At 41.2% G+C, this 21,746-nt stretch overlaps 1 protein-coding gene across 2 annotated transcripts in view; it reads left to right on the plus strand.

The window, feature by feature from the left end:
* The window catches only part of pola1 (polymerase (DNA directed), alpha 1), a gene marked incomplete at both ends in the record, with an annotated part of 47,754 nt that overhangs the window by 7,674 nt on the left and 18,334 nt on the right, over positions 1 to 21,746 (plus strand). For both annotated transcript variants that reach the window (XM_083901985.1, XM_083901986.1), the window contains 8 exons: positions 12,613 to 12,645; positions 12,952 to 13,044; positions 13,134 to 13,339; positions 13,452 to 13,584; positions 14,416 to 14,547; positions 14,670 to 14,844; positions 15,273 to 15,454; positions 18,976 to 19,107. In XM_083901985.1, the coding sequence (XP_083758111.1) occupies positions 12,613 to 12,645; positions 12,952 to 13,044; positions 13,134 to 13,339; positions 13,452 to 13,584; positions 14,416 to 14,547; positions 14,670 to 14,844; positions 15,273 to 15,454; positions 18,976 to 19,107 (1,086 nt within the window). The remainder of the gene's footprint in view (positions 1 to 12,612; positions 12,646 to 12,951; positions 13,045 to 13,133; positions 13,340 to 13,451; positions 13,585 to 14,415; positions 14,548 to 14,669; positions 14,845 to 15,272; positions 15,455 to 18,975; positions 19,108 to 21,746) is intronic.

A 21,746-nucleotide genomic window follows, 5' to 3' on the forward strand; every position in this document is an offset into this window, starting at 1 on the left:
TGCACTCACTCACACACACACACACATACACACGAATGACTCTGTGGCTGTTTATCCTGAGGATGTCTGACCATTTATTTGTGATTTAAACTCGGATCTTCAAAGTTAACAGGAAAATTGGGAAAAATAGCAACATAAGTAAATGTAGTTCCATTTTCATCCACAAGATGGCGGTGCTACACCAAATTTCACACAAACGCCACTCCTTACTCTCTTACTTTTTGTTTCCACACTCCCCGTCTTCATTTTTTGTTTTTCCTCTCATCTCATGTGTTCTCTTCACATAGATATCTCTCGCCCTCTCTCACATACACACACTCTGCTCTTCCCATGTTTTATAAATGTGATTATTCCTTCAAGTTCATTTTGTCAGAATAAGATACCTGCTGTTATCCTGCTGATATCAATAGTCCCGTGTGAGCATTTTCCACGAACAAAATGCCACACACACACACACAATCGCACACAAAAGTCTGACTCTGAAATTGTGGTTGTGTAATGACTAAAGTTAACACACACAAATGGAACAACACGAGCATTGCACGCTTAATAAATTGGCGCATGTGTACGGCATGACAGTAACGGCTAAATGTGGTACTGTAACTGAACACTGCGCGCACACACACACACCCCTACGTCAGTGCTAGTACTCATGTTCTTTTAATGAGCTCTAACAGTACACATCCTCAGCAGATGCATCAGGCTTTGCCTCAGGGGACTCCTTCATTAAGATCCCCTTACACACTCATTGTGTTCCCTAATAGAGGGCAGGGCAGTAACGCTGCATGTTGTGCTTGTTGTTTTGTCAGTCACTTAATGCCTCCAGTCATGTTTGTTGTTGGCTTGACAGGGCTTACATTGTAAAAGGTGTGTTAGCGATTCGCTGCTGGTACAGGTGGGAGTTTCTCTCCCACCACAGTCGCTGCTTGTATCACTGTCAGCTGCCAGAGGTGGACGGGTTAATTACATTTTACCTCCAACAAGAAGCATCTTCACCATCTCCCTGACAAGGTGTGGGCTTCACTTTCATGGCGTCAAACAGTGACTGTTTTTTTGTTGCACCTTTTCTGTGGAGTTTTGTTTAACCAGCGAATGTGGATTCCCTATTTCGAAGCAGAGAAAAAATAAAGTTGTTCTTTTTTTCTTCTCCTCAGTGAAAAAAAAAATGAAAAGACAAACGAGCTGCTTTTCTGACAAATAACCTGCGGAAATCAGCTTAAACTAAAGCACCAAGAAACTTAAACAGATCTGTGCTTTGTAATTAGTGTTTTATGGCTAAGTGGCACAAGTTTGAGCTCAAAATTCCAGTATTTATCCCAATGAAGAGCTGAATGATTTGGGGAAAATACTGTGATTTTTCAGCAAGATAATGTGATTGCTATTTGATTTGTGATGTCATTTGAAAAAACAAAAAAAAAACAAGCTTTAGTTCAATATTCACTGGGAAACAGTTTTGGAACATGATGATTTATTTCACAAAATAAAAGGAAATCTGGACTATATTCTAATGCAAGGATGGCATAGAGCATGGATTAATAAAAAACTGATTATTTTTCACTAAAGTAATACGATAAAATATAATTTAATATAATTATGTATTAAGAATATGTGAGATCCGTTTTTGTAAACAGTCAGACATTGAAATGAGAGGATTATACCTATTGCCCTTGAAGTATAAACTCTGGGCAGATGTTGCTTTATAACTTGAAATAACTTAATTCATTCATTTATTTTTTAAACAGGAATTAAACTCATTGAGATTGTAGATCTCTGGCTAAGACGGGCAATAGTGCATACAGCTTAGGCAATCATATACATGCATAGTCATGATTTATGCAGTATGCATAATAAATGAAAGTGTATTCAGGCAAAACATTATTTAGCAATACTTTAAAAGTGTCCTTTGAGACCAGACCAGACTTCAGTTGTAGCATGTTCCAGGTCACAGGTGCCACATATTTAAATGCTTTTTTAATCTAATTCAGTACAGACCCTTGGAACTGACAAAAGGTCGAAGTCCTTGGACTGAAGATGATAACTCCCTCTGCTGTTCTGTTGAATGTAGGCTTGAAGATATGGAGGGAGGACACAGGATGGACTTATATGGAAAATATGCTGGTGTTTAAATTTGCGCGTGGACAAGTCAGACCATCCAACATGAGCATGTGTCGGTGCTTTAAAGTTAGTGATGAACTTCAGAGCGCCATGGTAAACAATCGGGGGTGGGAATCACAGGGTCTCTTGATACTTGATAGCAATATGACAATGCAACAATTCTCTGATAATCTATATATTGAAAAAGACAATGATATAGCGACTCTATTTATTCACAACATAGAGAACAAAGTGCATAAAGTCTATGAATTGAACGTGGATGGGGCATCTCTTAGCGTAGCCGTTTCCGCCATTATCCCGCTGTAAACTCCCTCTCACTGTGAGGAGACATAAAGTAGCGAGTGTAATTGGCAGGGACTGTTGACTTTATAGCTCCTTAATTTTGTTACTTAAAATATCAGTATTTTCCCTGGCATATGGATGAATGTATTGCACGAGTAAGAACGACGATATATCGCCAAATTAATGTTTTGACCCACCGCCTTGTGAACAGTGTCTGGTCTTGTTAGCTCTGAGAGGATGCATGTATATAACGCATAACTGTAATCCAAAACAAGGACGAGACTTAATTCTAAAATAAAAACCCAGGTGTAAAGAAGAGTGGATTGACAAAGCAAGAAACCCAAATATTTGTATTGAGATACAGACTCAATTTGTGAACTTTGAAAAGTGGTGATTGTCTGCAGGTTCTGGGCATCTTTTATCATACATAACGGCCTTTGTACTTAGCTGATTTTGTTACCCCACTGGCTTTAGACCCATTTTTAGACCACACAATTTCAATGAATAACACAAACCTTCAGTTTCAATTCATTAAGACAAAACTACGTTTGTTAAACAAGTTGTCGTAAAGCTTTGAATGTCCTCTAAGCTTAAGATAGTTGTGTTTCATAAGGACTTGACTGTCTTAGTGCTACATCAGTGACAGATTGTAGAGACGGCGTGCGACATAAGGTCATCGGTCACATCTGATGACACGGCACAGACCTTAGCTCGCTGAAGAGGCAGGAGAAGATATCCCACTTTACACAATGTTAGAGTTTTGTTTACTCATCTATGTTCACGGATCATCTATTTTTACTGCTGCTCGTATATGTTTGCAGAGATCAACGCTGCCGAGGAGTTCCTCTGTTAATGTGATATGTTGTCATGGAAAATTTAGCTCACTCAAAAATCCATACACGTCTCTGTTTTAATGAAAAACAATTCAACCTTAAATCACAGTGTAATCCGTAATCTAGTTGTTTGTGTTGGGTGAGTCAGTGTTGAGCCACCTCCTGCTGACCATGCGTCCACTGGTCAGCCTGAGCAGAGCAGTGAAGAGTGGTGTGGTTCCGCAAATGTGAGCAGTTTTTTATTGAATTTGTATCGGGGCCCTAAAGTTAAATTGACCGTAAGCCAAGTAGTTCTTGGTAGTTTCCGACTGCGGCGAGCCAGAGAGGCCAGCTGGCATTTATAGCGGGGCTTCTAGTGTATTTGTGGGTATTGCCATTTGCACCCCCGCCCCCGTTTTAATCGTCACATTTGCACTCGGCTTTCATATCGTGATTTAGGAGGCTTTTTATTTTTGTAATCTTGACACGTGCCCTTGCCGCTAGTGGGTCCACAGCGTAAATCCACCTCCCCTCCCCTCAACGTGGTACCCTTCGTCTATTTGGACAAGTGTTGGGGTGAAAAAGTGTGCGTGAAAAAGTGTGTGTTCTGGGTATTTATTGATTGGCTTAGCTGTCACCTTTCTCTCGCTCTCGGGTTTAATTTGAGGTCTGGCCCCCTGTGACAGGATGGGTCAGGCTCTGGTCCATAGTGGTTTCTCAGCACTCGGAGGAGGCTTAGAGCGGGGTTGACAGACCCTTGGCTGTGGCTCTTCTGATCAGATTTGCTGAATTAAGAGGGGAAAACCCCCACTTACCCCCCCCCCCCCCTCCTTTCCCTCAACTCGTACGTGTGTTTCTGGAGTATGTCTTCTATCTGTGCGTATGCTAATGCCCATCCATGAATGCGCACAAGTGCCACTGGCCGAACTCTGCCCTTTGTCGGTGCACCATTTGTTGTGGCCCTCCTCTGTCCTGGTATGTGTGGGTATTAAAGGGGGGGATGATGGGTATTAAGAGGAAGGTGAAGGTTTAGGATTACACAGGCGAGGGTCCACCACAGATTGATGTCCCCCTCAACCCCTCAGGGTTATTTTGGGTCCTTTTGTATGTTCGCCAGAGAGCGGTTGGGTACAGAGAAATAGATATGTAACAGACAAATTGCCTGTGGTTATAGCAGGCTGATAAATGCATTTTTCACACCAGTGAGACTTATTTTTAGCCACTAAAGATTGACTGGTGAATCCCTGACCTCATCTTGACATAAAGGAAAAAGTGGGTTTTCTGTACATGTGCTGCTGGAGTTGCAAGGAAAACTCTTTTATCCTGGTTGTAACAAACGCATGTCAAAAGTAGCACAAACACAAATGGAGCCATGAATATTCACTTGTCTTCACTTGTTTAAGGACCTTTTCTGACAGGAACCAGGACCAGTCGTCCTCACTGAGACCAAAACCTGGTCGAACCTCATTCCTGAGGAATTGGTTACGTTTAGGGCCAAGATTTAATGACGCTTAGATTAGACAATCCTAATGAATGCATGTCCATAATAGGATAGCTGTCTGTGTACGTGTGTGTGTATGTGTTGGTGTTGGTGTTGGTGTTTATATGCTCTAAACGAGCGATGTTAACAACAGGCTCGTGGAAGGCTAGCTGATTGTTGCGGAACGCAGATTGGTTTCACCTTCGACCCTTTTGCCAGCTAATCTGATGACTATTAGCAGGTGTGTGAGTGAGGGTGTGAGTATGTGTGTGAGTGTGTGTGTGAGTGTGTGTCTCAGGTTTGACGACGACGACGACGATGACTCCTGAAAGCCATTCTGCTGTAATTGAGTCTCTGTCCTTGTGTTTAAAAACAGCCTGACAGGAGCTTGTAGTTGACATTATTGGGTGGCATGTGGAGTGAAGAATAGAAGTGGTCTTGGGTGACAGCGCCGAGGGTGTGGAGAGGTCACAGTTCACTTTAGGTTAAACCTTTATTTGTACGTGTGTAATGGAGTCTGAGTAAATATTGTTGCCTGTGATGTTCGGGCTGAAGGATTTGAGGAAAACACCGCGTTTGATTTATTTGTGGTATTATTCATGTTCCCTGTGTTGTGGGTTTGAAATGCTGTTATTTCCGTGACGCAGTCGAATAAGGGTGCAGCAGTGAGTCAAAGTTGTCGAGAAAAATGTCTTGCGGATTAATTTAAGTCTTAGTTGTTGTTTTTTATTGCAGTGCTTCTTGGCTTTTACCTTTGAGCAATCATACTATTGCCGTGAATCCACAAGTTTGTCCTCTTTCTCTTCTGTCCACTGGGCTCGGGAGACACAACTTCACATTCGTCCTCGTCCCACTGTGGGCAGCCAGGTCAACTCGCTCTCACTGGTTACTGTGGGGCTCTGCTGTAACCAATGCTTACGATTTGAAATCGTCAACCCCTCACACTACAAGATCATTTGGTCAGATTATCTGTTCATATCAGTCTATAATCGGAAGGCACCCACGACTGTCTGAAGCTCCATATTAGGACCAAAATCTGACCAATTATCTCTAGTGTGCAGCAGAACATCTAAAATAGAAGAAATAAATGGCAGCCCTTTTCGAATTTGTCATTTTAAAATTGTGATTTCAATACAAACGATATTTATTCAGCCCTAAATGAAGTCCCTAATTTCATCGCACATCACATATACACCATATCAGACACGGGGATATTTTCACCAGCCCATCATGTCTGGTCCGTGTGTCCGTCTGTGTGGCTACAGACAGACGGTGTTGGTGTGTGAAGAAACATTGTGGCCCCCCATTTCTTTCATGCCGTGTCTCAAATCACTGCGGCTATCTCGGAATCACCGGGGTTGTTTTTACATTTTCTTAAATTAGATGTAAGAATACATAAGCCTGCTTACACTGGTGTGTGCGTGCGTGTCTGTGTGTGTGTGTGTGTGTGTGTGTGTGTGTGTGTGTGTGTATTCTCGTGTCTGGGGAAATGAGGGCTGCATGTTTCCATGGTCCTGTAGTCCTCTTTAAGAGCCGGCTTTACTCATGATACGAGTGGACTTAACAAATAGTCACATGGGAGCGGCGCTGCTATTTTGGCTACATTAGCTTGTCTGTGAGGGCTGACAGTGGCCAGGACAAGGTTTCAGAATTTAAACTGCAACTTTGGTAACACCTACTAATGAGGCCATGTGAGACCGGGCTAGTGACGGGGATTATAATTGATAATGGATTGATCTGACATCTGCTGTCTTTAGTCTGGGACACTGGTAGGGTTGAAAACAAGAGGATAATTAGGAAATGGTTTTGGTCGACTTGGCTGGAAGGCGGTACATATGTTCCCGTTCAAATTAAACATTTTAATATCTTGATTTATGACCTAATAGGCTTGATCTGTTGCATTGATGATTCTACTTATACTTAGTTATATAATCATCATGTATCTTACTGTGTGTGTGGTTATAGCTTTAGTTTACCTTCCTGATTCCAAACCAAGATTTCAACCTTTGTGCGTTTAAACTCACACAGTCTGGAGACAGAAGCTATAATTTCAGTTCTATGCTCCATTTTTCATGTTGTTTTTCAAATTACTCTTGCCTACCGTTTTTTTTCTTTTCTTTTTGTATGGCACTCTATATTTCTGTGTCTTGCTTTGGCGTGTCAAAGAAGTCTTCATCATGAAAACATGCCACAATGATTCTTTATAAATTGTTTGACTTGAAACATAGGTTTATGGGGAAGTAATAATACTTATTATTATTTAGCTCTGTTTTATTTATTGTATGTATTTTTATAAAATATGTCTAAGCTAACGTCCAGGGTGTACCCCGCCTATCACCCTATGTCCGCTGAGATAGGCCCAGCACCCCACGTGACCCTCTGGTGGAGGATAAAGCGGTAGATGGATGGTTGAAACTTACTCAATATTTGACTGGGATCATGTGAATCCACTGAATCAGCTCAACTTGTTAACTTTATATTCACACTCGGCACCTATGGGCAGTAAGCTGGAATAAAATTAAACATTAATGGTTAGTTTGCATTACTGATTATTGGCAAAATGTTAAACTTTAAAATGCTGAAATATCAGGTTTTTAATTGTACAACAGGACTGCTGTCACCGTTGACCAATTTATGATGAGTGCTGGCTTTTGGGATTTCAGCCGGCTGTATTAAATCTGAAACAGCTTTAAAACAGATTGACCCTCACAGCAGCAGCAGGCATGAGAACACAGCTTTGGCATGTGCCAGGACAGGTGTCCGTGTGTGTGTTTGTCTTTCACCCTCATGCATTGTTGCATACAAGTGACATACTTTTATTTAGCAGAAGAAAGGATTTGCTTTCTCTGTGATATCTTGCACATTTTTTTTGTGCGTAAGGTTATTTGTGCATTAAAGTGTGCACACTTGTGTTCCTTGTGTATAGAGTCCGTACAAAGCTTCCCCAGCTCTGGTAGTGGCGTGTTCCTCCACAGGTGCTATTTCAGGCAACCGACTGTCATCCCAAAATGCTTTTCAGCTGAGTGTTTTTCAAAACAATCGTCACTTGTGCCCCAGGCTCTTTTTTACAGCAGTCCTCTGCTACACTGAGCTTTAACATGCCGTCTGTATGTGTGTCTGAGGGTGGACATGGTGTCCTTTATTCTACCTACCATTTCTGTCTGTATCATCTTTATTTCTTCCTTGACATGTTTTAACTCCAGTTAAGAGCAATATTCATATTATAAATGCTAGTGGGTTGAAAAGCAGATTGAAATGAAAGAATATGTGAAAGTGGCATCACAAGAAAACACATAAATGTGTGTGTGATAAGGCCAACAAATAGCCCAACAGCAGCTGGGGAAAGGCGGATATCACAACGAGGCTGCACCACTCGTCAATTAGCATCACAGGGTGCAATAAATCAACACTAATGGATGCACAGGTGCACAATGCAAAGACACACGACACTGTTAAATGCACTGTATTTGCAAACTGGGAGAAGCCCAGTTGCGGATTTTGTTCCCCTTTTTGCTGAAAGGTAAATAAAATAAATGAAAGTCCAGGTCCATTTCTTTCTCTTGAACTTGTTGAAATGAAAAGGTCTCTGTGGGTTTTATTCACGCCATGGACTGGAATAGATTTGTTATTTAATAATGACCTGTGGGCCTGTCTGTCACGTCGTGGCAGCTCCGACTGCCACACAGTCTTGTAGCACCACTTACAGAAATTACATCTTTTCATAACATTTCCCACATCTTGGAGTCCAGTGTTAAAATCCAAAGTTCTCAACACTTTAGTGCATCTGCAAACTGTAGTTTTGTATAATTCTTGACAGACTGTGAGATTTTTGTTTAAATTCAAAAGCTAAACGATTTAAGTGGAACTGTCTGGGAAGGAAACATACATTTAGAATTTAATTATGTATGCAGCCGCAGGTTTTTTTTGTTGCAATTACATGAAATGAAGAACTTAATTTTTCAATTGCCTTCTGTAATATGTGACATACTTGCTCTCCCCTTGAGTTGTAGCAGTTCAAAGCGGCGTTGGTCTGTTCAGTCAGCTCCATGACAAGTTGTGTCTTTTTCATTTGACCTTTGACCCCCCCCAAGAAATTTGAACTGAAACGTGAGCACTCGTAAACACTCACTTATCAGTTTATTAGGCACACGTCGCTAAATCTGTTTTAAGTTTCGTATGTCTGCAGTGCAGCCTGCCCTTATCAATGTTTAAACGTTTAAATATAGTTTCAACAATTAGCGCACTGCCGCATACCTACTGTATACCTGTCAGCCTGGCGTGTTGTGTGGCACATAAAGGATGAATGATGACTAATAGAAATTGAAATTGCAAATGTAAAAAAAAAAAAAATTATAATCCAGTTGTTTCTGTCGACAAAGCTCCTGCGCTGATCCCTCACTCTGTGGGAGGATTTGTCAGTGAGCTGCTCAATTACTGTCCAGTGTAATTACACAGTATTAACAGCAAGGTGTTGAGAAGTGAAAAGCAGGAACATGAGACAATTAAGTGATGTATTACTGTGTGAGGACAATGAGGGAAGAGGTGAATGGAAGATATGTGAACAGACTGGAGAGATTTACAGAGCTGACGGTAGAGCAAATGATGGAGGTTGAAAAACAAAATGGTCTTATTTTGTATCGTTCACATTTTAAATTGCACTTTTTGACAAGAAGACTCATTCATAATAATCTGAAGCAAAGTAGGGATGTGAGATATTGGACTCGTTGTCGGCATCTGCTTTCCCTGCTCTCAACTGCAGCTGTAATTTAGTCTCTTTTAGAGTGAAATTAACATCATATTTTGCATACTTGTGTGGCTGCAGAAGTAGATATGCATTTTCTTCGTGGTACAAATAAATGATCATTAAAAAATAATAGTTAGAGATGGTGTCAGCTTAAGGAGGGAGCAGCCGGTTCAGCCTCCTGTTTTAGTCATCAGTCTCTGTTTGCTGATATCTGATAATACATATTAAATCTTATTTCAGCTGATACCGATATCGTGCCGTTCATATCTAAAGCAACGAGGCATGGGACAGTTTTTAAAAGTTTACGTCACAATTATCCTGACCGAAATAACTGCGATTAATGATAATTATTTGGATGACTGAAAATGTGTGTTTTATTATAATTTTCTGTAACACTTTATATTAAGGAACAAATATTCACCATTTACCAGGTGCTTCCTACCATGCCTATAAGTCGCATACTAGCCCTTTATTAGTAAATATTAAGCCTGTATTAACACCTTATTTAGGAAAAATCTTAATTCATGTCGTAATAGGGGTAGAATAAGATTAATACGTGCTTAATAATTACAAATAAAGGGCTAGTATGCTACTTATGTTACCTAATATTTTTTCGACCGTTAAACAGGTGCGGCCTTCTGTCTGTACTTACAGTGGTCAGAGACATCGCAGATGGGATAAATCGTGTTTTTATCTTAATCTTGTATAAGGAAAAATGCAGCTCCCCGTCGGCACATTGAGAAATAGATCACAAGCACTGTATGCTGGCGAGTTGGACAGGATTTTCAAGTCCCTCGCATGAAATATTTATATTTTTAGTGCTGGGTGCTAGGTTAACACACATTAATTCATGATTCAATAAGCTACAAACATAGATGGATTTATTGGTAATTTGCTGCTGTATTTCCACCATCTACTATGGTGACTCGTAGTCATGTCGTAGCGAGAAGACACACACGCGTTTTACCCCCCATGGGAATATGTGTTTGCATTGGTTAATATAGTATGTGTGTGTGTTGGTATGTGTTTAAAGATGAGCGCGCACACACACACACCAGTCAGTTGCACACATTCCAGTGTCATGGTCAAATGACTTGTCTTTCACATGGTTCATTCCTTAATGCAGCGTGTCCTGCTGGAAGTGACAGCATATGGAAAAACCTGTCTAAAAGAGTCCACACATCAATTACATCAACGCCTCTCGGCCTCACTCCGCTCTCACTCTGCTCTCACTCTGCTCTCAGGTCTTCAAAACCCAGTCTCTGCATCCGTCACATGCTTTCCTTTTGTCTGCTCTCCAATTGTCCTCTCCTCTACTATGCTCGTAATATTAAAAAGTATTACTGATGCCTGAGTACTTGAATTTGATCGCATTCAAAACACAGAAACGTATCAACCGGTGAATCTCAGACTGTAAACGACTTATGTTGTCAAGCTTTTGCAATATCATCTGAAAATGATGAAATACTGGTGTGAGTTAAGATGTAGAAATATATAGAATGACCCGTCCACAGATGGTATGGAGTCAAAAGTGGACCGACAGACTGCTCCAAGTGCTGTATCTGTAGTGACTTTGTAGTCTGATGTCACTTGATGTGGCTTTATATGCAAATACGCATCCACGTACCTACCCATCATCTATTTACAAAGATCAAATGATGTTTTTAACTAGCCTGACTTTGGTAACTGTGGCCCCACTCACTGCTCACTCACTAACTTTTTGCATACACTTTCAATAAAACAAATGAAGGAGGGGGGTGGGGGGAGGGAAGGAGTTTGAATAGTGTCTGATTGCTTTGTCTGTGGTGTAAGTGTTGGACCTCTACGTTTGCTAAAAGCAGCTTTGATCCACTCTTAAAGCTGGAAGGAAAAGGGAAAAGCATCGACTAAAACATAAACTTGAAGGCTTTTATCGCTGCAAATAATGCAATCTTTTGCCTTTACGCAGCGTTAAAATTGTCTAGAAAACCATTATTAGTAGAATGTGAGTCATGCAATATGGCTGTGTACGGAGTATGAATAATCTGATTATTATATTCAACCAGCTGGAGTCAGAGCTGTCAGAAGTTTGAGTTCTAAGTAAGTCCACAGATTTACTCTTTTACTTTGCCATGTATGTTGTAGAAACCAAAACACGTGCTGCTACAGATGCTTCAGTGTTGTGATTCTCTGCTGGGTAATTATCAATCGCTTTTCCCAGGCTGTGTTCTTTGAACTCAAGCGGCTCGAGTTTGATTTTCATAATTTCAGATAAAAGTTGCAGCTCAATTGGGAGACAGTTCAGTTGACATGTCTACATTGAAGCATAGCAGCACAGTGTGTGTGTGTGTGTGTTTGTGTGTGTGTGTGAGACCTTGACCTTGACCGTGGTCCTTAATGGAGTTGGCTGTTCTTTGAATGAGTCAAACTCTCCCCCCCTTTCTGCCGCACACTGGTATGTAGCAGCCCATAAAGCATGCTTAAAAGTCCCACTCTGGTTTCAGGGAGTGGAACGCCCCCCCACACACAATTCCACTGGAGCCTAACCCCGCCCCCTCCTGACACTCTGAAATAGCCACGTCCTTGTCACCCCCCCCCCCCCCCCCCACACACACACACACACACACGGAGCAGAGTGCGAGTCAGGATGTGTGTGTGTATGTGCGGCTGTAGTTGATTGAAGAGCAGATTGCTGGTGACAGGTCACACTGCGTTCCGTCCCTCCGTCTCCCCCCCAGATTAGCGACCCGGAGCCCCCACCCTAAACCTCCACTCCATTGAGCCCCCACCTGTTAAGATCCCTCTGTTGCTCAGATCTCACCGTCGTCTTACACACATATGCACAAGCAGTGGACAACCTGCATTACCAGAATTCTCTTATTTGTCTGTCACTCTCTCTGTGGGTGATAAAGGCCATTATGAGTCATTAGGGTTTTTGTGTGTGTGTGTGTGTGTGTGTGCGCGAGCGTGTGTGTGTGTGGGTTGAAAGGACTTGTCACAGCACACTTTCGTAATTGCCCTCTTAGCCAATTATCCTCCATTTAAAAGCAAGTCACCTGCTTTGCTTCCATGTCCACACACACACCAACACGGACACACACACACTGAACAAATAACATACAATATTTCATCATTGTTTGCTTGTTTACTGTTGTTGATATCGGGAGCTCGTTCACGCTGTTGTTTACTCTCCCCTCTAGATTCTGATGCACACAAAAGACATGGTTCAGAAGGTGAGCTAACAAACCTTTCACTGTTCTGCATACAAACACCGATACTCAATCAATGTAAATAAAAGGCTGATACATGTATCCCAGAATCTATATAACAATAATAATAATAATATTAATACAAATAATAGCTATGTCATTTCATTTATTGGCTCAAATACATTTCTATGTACATATATGACTATATAGCCATTGTTGTTTTTGCAACACCTCATACATTTAATTTTATGCATGTTATTTAAATTATACGCATGTCTTCTTCTCTTCTTTATTGACTTAAGTTTCTTTTGTTGTTCTCCTGTGCTGTAGATGAATCTGGAAGTCATCTATGGCGATACTGACTCAATTATGATCAACACCAACAGCAGGTCTTTGGAGGAAGTCTTCAAACTTGGGAATAAGGTCTGTTACTAACATACATCATGTATATTTCCTCTTGCCTCTGTATTAAATGACGTGTTCCACCGTGTGTACTTGTTTACTGCTCCCAGGTGAAGGCAGAAGTAAACAAGCTGTACAAACTGCTAGAGATTGACATTGACGGCGTGTTTAAGTCACTTCTGCTGCTGAAGAAAAAGAAATACGCCGCCTTGGTTGTGGAGAACCACGGCGAAGGACAGTACAGCGTCAAGCAGGAGCTCAAAGGCTTGGACATTGTCCGCAGAGATTGGTGTGACCTGGCCAAAGAATGTGGCAAGTGAGTCAGTTGAGGATGATCACGTTATTATACTTAGAGAGCATCTCAGATTTTCTCTCCTAATTATTGATATTGATAACGGAAATGTTTTTTCCCTCGTTTTATATCACAGCTATGTTATTGGTCAGATCTTGTCGGACCAGAGTCGGGATGTCATTGTGGAGAACATCCAGAAACACCTGATGGAAGTGGGAGAGAAGGTAGCAAATGGATCGATACCTCTCAACCAGTACGAGATAAATAAGGTGAGGATGATGTTGCATCTGAGAAAAATGTACCAGGGTTGTATATAGTCTATTTATATCCATTTTAATTTAGATTTTTTTTTGTGATATTGACACGTAGTCATTCTCGTGACAGCACTGTGTTTCGGCAAATATGAATGATGCAAAGATACAGAATACAGACACTATTCACAAGTAATTAAACTGAACTCAGCTGACCTGTAGCCATGCCCTGAACGAACTCAAACCTTCCGCCCCCGCTGCTCGCTTCTCCTGGAACCACGCTCTGCTGTTCGCGCTCTTCTTGAGACTGGAATCACCACCTCCACTTCGGCTAGAGTTTTAAAGTTGGGGAACATTTCTCAGGAGGAAGTGAACGTGGGATTTCCCGACCCTGCAACCACTCGCTTCATTGGGAGCAATTCTTGCAGCATCTGTTCCCTCTGTACCAGCGGGAAAAGTTGCATCGTCACAGCTCCCAGGCTCCTTAGCTCTTCAGTGCATCCGGATAGCGAGAGGCTATAGAGGCTACAGGTGGTCTATTACTGGTTATTGACGCTGTTGTATAAATGAGTTGATGTTACAGTGGTAAGTTGATCGCCCACAGTGTTCAATCTGTCAAAATGACAGACGGATTGACGAACAGCCACCTGTCAATGAGTCCTTGGTTAACGTGGCGGCAAATATACAATGAACATAGTATAAAAGTGGTCACTCAGGTCTTTCATCCCCCCCTATAAAAGTGCGATTTAAATGTAGGTCTTTTACCATAGAACTCTATTTGATGCATTTTCTTATTTCTGTCTATCATCCGATGTTGTCACACACTCACACTCACACACACTCTTCCAGGCGCTGACTAAGGATCCTCAGGACTATCCAGACAAGAAGAGCCTCCCTCACGTTCATGTGGCTCTGTGGATCAACTCTCAGAGTGGTCGTCGGGTCAAAGCTGGAGATACAGTCTCATACATCATCTGCAAGGTGCGTGATCATTAAAGAGACATAAATATGTTCTCTAACAGTACATTTGTTTTTATATGTATAGATAGATACTGCTGAGTGTATTGGTATAAGGTTTAATCTACAACATCTTTATTCCACAGGATGGCTCGACACTAGCAGCCAGTCAAAGAGCCTATGCTTTGGAACAACTCCAGAAGCAGGAGGGACTCAGTCTTGACACTCAGTACTACCTGGCCCAGCAGGTCCACCCTGTGGTATCTCGTATCTGTGAGCCCATCGAGGGCATTGACGGTGTGGTCATAGCCACGTGGCTGGGTAAGTTAAGTAGTGAGCGGCCCAGTATGACTGAAGTGTTAGGTTGTGTTTTGGAATGAATTAAATCACATGCAAAGAAGGGAAGAAAATCAAATGTTCACTTACTATATTGTATGATAATTAATTGTTTTTTGTTGTATTTTATGAATAATCTTTGGCCATGAAGTATGTGTGTGTTACTACTAATTTGTCTTTATGTGTTGTTTTATAGTCCAATGACAGCTGAGCCAGCCAAACATAGTAATGCTGTCATGCTGAATTTCAAAGCAGAGTCTATTAAAAGCACAAAATAGATGTTTCATGTTGTCTAATGTAGTGGTTTGGATCAGATTTATGTTTTTTTCCCTCATTGGACATAAACATTTGTTCAACATATGCTGTAGATTTATGTGAAAACACTGCTTAATGAAAGCTGTTGACCATGTCAGGTCTGGACCCCAGCCAGTTCCGGGCTCAGCAGCAGTACCAGAGGGAGGAGGAGGCCGAAGACACGCTGGGAGCTTCGCTCCAACTGAGCGACGAAGAGCGCTTCAAAGACTGCGAGAGGTTCACGTTCAGCTGCCCTCAGTGTGCCACTGACAACATCTACGACAGCGTCTTTGAAGGAGCTGTAAGTAAACAGACTGTATGCAAGTCCCCCAATCTTCACCTGATTTCTATAAAATATACATTACATTGTCAACATTGTCTTTTTTACTTTCATAAAGTTGTGAAAAGTTGCAATCAGTGAGTTATACGTCCTGCATCCATATTGTCATCTGCCACAATAGGTTATGTGCATTTTGGACGATACAGTAAGTAAAATATCAACATCTGTGTGTGAGGAAATTTGGCAGTAAACATTGTCTAATCATTGCGTTTATGCAGCACAAATATTTTTTGGACGAGAAATACTCCTGAACCAGTCAACTACAAGATACTGTCATAGATTAATCATGGAAAAGTCTAACACTTCAGACAAAGTATGTCAAGGCACTAATAATACTAATGTTAATAGCATTTTTATTCTTACAGGAGATTTGACCGGTCATTCTAGACATTCATTTGATTCTAAAAACCAGACAATGCAGACTCAATAACAGAGTTTTGCACAGAAATGCAGAGGAAAAACTCCAATTAAAAAAAAAGAAGATGGCACCTCTATCACTTATTGTGCAATTGATTGATCTGCATCGACACATTAAGAGTATGATGGTGAAAGAAAAGAGCTTTCAAAAGGGCTCATTCAAACTTCCTGTTAAGGGATTCACACTTTGGTCATCCTCTATATTGTGTCTCTGTCTGTATTTTTAGACAGCTGCCTGGCTCCAATACCAACTCTGTTTTCATTGGCATTGTTTGGACTCCACAACTTGAAAAGCCTTTCCTTTAACCCCCGCTGCTCTGCCGACACACACACACAGACACACACTGACCTCCTACCATTTGTCAGGCCAAGGTTGCGTGTATGTGTATTATCAGCTTCTAATGAGGAGCACGGCATGCAGCTTTTTCTTGTCTGGAAGGCACCAATAAAACTGACAACCCTCTGTCCTCTGCTGGCCCCCAAGAATTTGCTGGAAATTAAAAAAAATTGAATATTACTCACACCTTCCATTAAAGGATGATATAATTTTATTCTTCAGCAGATGCTCACATATGAACTTTTAGACACGATTTTTGATCGTTCAAAAGTAGTACTTTGGAGTTAATTTTTCCAGTGTTTTGCAGACTAAACTAATCAGGATTAATCTGATTACTGGTATAATAAATAGATTTTCCACCATGCATGAGATGCTGGTATACACGCACATGCACATGCACACATAGAGAAACTGATAAGACGGTAAGTTAATTAGGGTGGAGAACATGGTCTAACAGCTTAGTGAGAGGGGAGGACAGACAGGCCTTGACTCCAGCACTGACACAGAGCCAGAGGAGGAAGGAGGAGGTGGTGATGGATGATGGAGGACAGACAGAGGAGGAAAGTTGTTTGATGGGGTTGGAGATGAGGGGGATGAGAAGATTAAGTGAGGAGGGGAGAAAAAAAAGAAGTAATATCTGGACGGAGCTTCAGGGTTATGTTCGGTTTTAATAGAGTGTTGGGTGTCCCACATGAAGGCTGCACATTATCACCAAGACAGATGAAAACCATCCAGTGAGACAGCTGACATTGTAAATAAACTTTTTTTTTCAAATTGTTTTAAAGTTTTTGCAGATGAGTATTTAAAGATGACAGCTGGTTGGGATTCATCTTGTAGACGTGAGAGGAAAGGATGCACTCTCGCAGTGTCACAGGACAGAAAGCACTCAAGATTTCCTTCCAATTTATGAAAAATAACTTAGTCTGACTTTATTTACACAGCACTTTTTATTCAAACTCACCGTGCGTCACAGAATAAAACAAAGTACATTGGCACATTTAAAGTATGAAAAAATTTAGCAGAAGAACACAGTGAAAGTGAATAATGGTCCTACAGTATATGGAGTAATATATAAGAATGTGTGAACTAAGAAAAAACTTGGTCAGAATATACAAGCTAAAATTATGAAATTAGATAAGGTAAGATAATAATAAATAAGTGTTTTAAATAATGCGGTTAACACAAAAGTTCCAATAGATAGACGAGGAAATAAATAAAGCTCAGTTGAAAGCCAGGTTAAAGAGATAGGCCTTCAAATATTGAAAAATACTGATATTAACCTAACATAAAATAACTCTGACATGGTCCTTGTAACTTGTCTGGGAGGGAGAGAGCTCCCTTATCCAAATCAAGTTTGGAATGAAACAAGATAAAGCAGTGGAAGGGGAGGATAACGTGGAGAGAGAAAAGGACGTTGCTCTTGCCAAGACTGGAAAGGAGAAGACAAACATGAATAAGACGAAAGGAAGAGGAGGAAAAGCTTAATGTGTGAACTGGCCTTAAATGTGTGGGGTTTTTCCCTTCCAATAAGGAATGATTTAAGGAAACAAAATAAAAAGTCTGGCTGAGCGCCGTGTCACATGCATACTCCTGTGTCCTCGACTTTACCGCAGAAAAACCTTTTTTCCGCTGCTATCAATGCGACAGGTAAATGGAGCGCAGGTTGAAAGGTGCAGGTGTTTAAAGCCGTTACGTTTCGTGTAATTGTTATGTACTGTGCCAACTTCTTTTTTCCTGCGTTGCATTAACTATAAGTCCTGCTGTCAAGTGAACAATTCAGGAGTGCCGAGGTCACGTTGACCCGTTTCCTTCTGGCTACATTGACGTTCAAATTTACTGGACCCTGGGTGGCTTTAAACTATACTCGTTGCTGCTTGACACTTTCTTTGTGAGGGTTTAAAGTTAATGGCCGAGGTGTCTGTGTTACATTCATACGAGTATGAAAAACATTTTAAATACTTAATGGCCTCTGCAGTGAATGTGGCCTTGAATCTATTAAAGCCATGTTTCCATCATGGTACATTTCGGTTTGTTACAGTACAGTACCGTACCATTATTCTGGTACCCCAAGGGAAGGATGGTGAAAAATGGAATGATTGGGGCCGGTTATTTTGGTACTATTTTCAATGGAAACGCCAAAAAAAACTTGAGACTAGAGGTGTACGTCCTTTGTAAAACCTAAATCCATGACGGTGTCATTGGTGGAGTTTCAGGTCTCTCCAGACTGTACTGTACCAGCCAATCCAGTGTTGTCTTGACTTGTTTTTGGGTCAGTTGAACCTTTGACCCAGTATGGAATCCTGAGGGGTCGTCCACACTGAAACGGTTTAGGTGAATAAATTAACGAATGTGCTCATTTGGGTAAACGATGGCATTGTATTCCCCAGCTCTCTCTTGTGCTGTCATTCTTTGTCTTGTGTTTGGAGATTGTTTTTATACAGTTTTACCCACTTCTGCCAATGAAAAGTAACTAAAGTCAGTACTGAAAAGACACTAGATATCACTTAGAAAACTTCTGGACATCCCATCCCATGCTTTACATCACAAGAAGGCGGCTCCTCCCTGTACATTGTTACTGCTTGGTTGTAAATCCGATGTTTGTTTGTTTTTTGAATGAGACAAAGAACTATTCATTTGGTGGCTGGAGTTGTTGATATATTGACAGTTTTAATGCAATAATGTGTTTTTGTTTCCTCCAAAGTGACACATACACTGTTCTCTTTTGCAGGGATCAAAGTTGGAGCCCAGCTTATTGCGTTGTTGTCACGTCCCCTGTGGATGCAGCCCCATCGACTACGCCGTCAACATCAGCAACAAACTACTTCTCGACATCCGTCGCCACATCAGAAAATACTACTCTGTGAGTGTTTCTGTGTCTGTGTTAGTTTGCATTCAATGATACATTTACAGCTTCACCACCTGCTGGGCGACAAATTGAGTGCATTTAATTTTCATTCAGTATTTAATGCTGGATCTTGTTAGACCAGAAGAGAGCAGCTGGCCAGCTTATGAGTCACTCTCTTCTCCTGCTTTTTCCCCCTCTATTTTATATAATTTATTCCAGTCCGACATTATTATGAGATCGGTAACATTCACTAAATATTAAAAACTGCTATATTTAAGCTTTATGCACCATGAAACGTTTGCGCGTGTCAACACATTGATGAATAAATGCAATCCCAAGTCTTCGGAAAAACAGAGCTGTACATATAATGAAGAAGTTGAAACAGGAGCAAACTCACCTTCCACAAAGTGTTGCGCTGCATTTAACACAATGGGGGATGCAACAGATGTGGTGACAGTGAGATGAGGGAAAACCTCAGCAGGACACTGTACTGACATTTTCAACCAAAGCGCACATCGTGCTTGTAAAATTAAAAAGCACACGAGACACATTTGTAGCAGCATGATCCATGAAAATACTTAAACGGCCGTTTTACTTCAAATACCAATTTTAACATGTGCTCAGTCGGTTTTTGTTGACGCTTTAGATGGTATTGTTAAATCACACATGTGGGGGGACTGGCTTTGTGGAGAATATGCACATACTGAACACAGTGACTTTAAAGATGAAGTAGTTTTGTGTCAATAATGCAGGTTTAACTCTTGGCTGGAAAGATAACAAGAGATGCAGCATCACGGGTGTTTAAGGAGTAAATATTATCGTATATGAGCTCTTCACCTTTTCAGATAAACAGATAAAGACACATAAAATGTGAGGAAAAACCTTTCGCTTCAGGAAAATGTTATGCACATTTATGTCTTGACAGTAGGGCTGCAGCTGTCAAATATTTTTGTGTTCGACCAATAATTTTTCGATTAATCGAAAAAAAAATCAGATTAGTCGTTTAATTGAGGAATAATCGGTAGAATACTCGATTACAAAAATATTCAATAGCCGCAGCCCGAGTAAGCTATATTAAATCAGCAAACATCAATGTTTACGTTGGCGTGTGCTGGAAGCGTTAGCAACTGGATGCTTTCGGCTCAGATGCTGAGTCATTGAGGACGTGCTGTTGTGGTACACCTGGTTTGCAGTGGTTACACTGCACCTTGTTGGCTTCTTGTTTAAGTGTGAAATGGTACCACACTTTGGACATTTTCTGCCTTTTACGGGCTGTTTCACTCTCCGCCTTCGTGCCTGCTGAAATCTGGATGTGAGGTGTGTCGTCTGCTGAAACGGTCCGTGTGGAACAATCATCCATGCGCTGAACAGGCCGCGTAAGATGGGAATTAAACAAATACACTTTTTGAGTTTCAGCCCTACTTGACAGTTTAGAGTCCATAAAATAAATTAAGGAAGTACTTTGTGGATTTTCCAATAATTTAGAAATCTTAGGTTGCAGCTCAACCTATTGCAAACTACACCATGTCTCATTAAAGGTCTGGTATGTGTATAATAATTACTTTAAAATATGTACCATAGGCAGGGCTTTTACAGGGCCTGTCATCCTGTACCACCATGTTTCTGTATCAGCCTGAAAGTATAGATTTGCAGTCGTACCATTAGAGGTCACTATTTCTTACTTGGTAGACCTTAAAGACTTTGCATAAGGATGGTGGGAAAGTAACTTCATATTTTTCCTGATGATTGTTTGGTTTTTACGTCCTTGGTTTTTACGTCCCTGTGTTACTTATGTTCAGTACAGTAGAAACAGAAAGTGTTGTGGAGGATGTGATGTAAAAGTAGAAGTTGTCACTGTGTTTGAGTGCCTGACGAGCAGCTTGACAGTGAATTACCCTGGATTCCTGTGTTGTCTTTCTCGAGGTCTCTCTCTCTCTCTTCCTCCTGGTAGCTTCTAACACCTTGGTCCTGCGAGTGGAATGCACTGTCTGTAAAAGTGTGTGTGTGTGTGTGTGTGAGTTGGGGTTACTCTCCCACAGTGCTGAACAGAAATCAATTAGTGTGGTGAATGTGTGGGGAGCGAGTCCCCCCCCTCAACCTCTTTGTCACGATGTGTGAAACAGCTGCTACCACTGAATACTTACACCTCGCACAGCAACACATACACACTGTCACACACACTGTCACACACACACACACACAGCAGTGGACACAGCGCGCAAACAGCGGGGCAATGAAGAGGGGTAATATTGTGTAATTAAGGATTCCTTTCAGGCCGAGGGAGAGTTCAAACAGAGCTGTTTGTCTGGCCAGATAGAGAGAAAGCTCAGCACCTCTGTCTGTGTGTGTGTGTGTGTGTGTGTACATGCATATATATACATGTGTGTTGGCGTCTTAGCACTACAGAGACATTAATCATTAGCAATGCCCCCCTCATCCCCACCATTATCAATAAACCAGCACCCTGAGAATGTGCAAACACTTGTTCTCTCTCTCATAAACATACACTGTTGTCATCCTTTCCTCCCCTCGTCCCGCTGTCTTTGGCAAAATGAGAGATTTGCTTGTTTCCTGAACCACCCAATTCTTCTTTTTTTCTCCCCTTAAAAAACCCTCCCATCTAACCACCGTTGCCATGGCATTTAACAAATTAT

Source organism: Microchirus variegatus (assembly GCF_963457635.1).
Source record: "Microchirus variegatus genome assembly, chromosome: 15".
In the NCBI taxonomy this organism is placed as follows: domain Eukaryota; kingdom Metazoa; phylum Chordata; class Actinopteri; order Pleuronectiformes; family Soleidae; genus Microchirus; species Microchirus variegatus.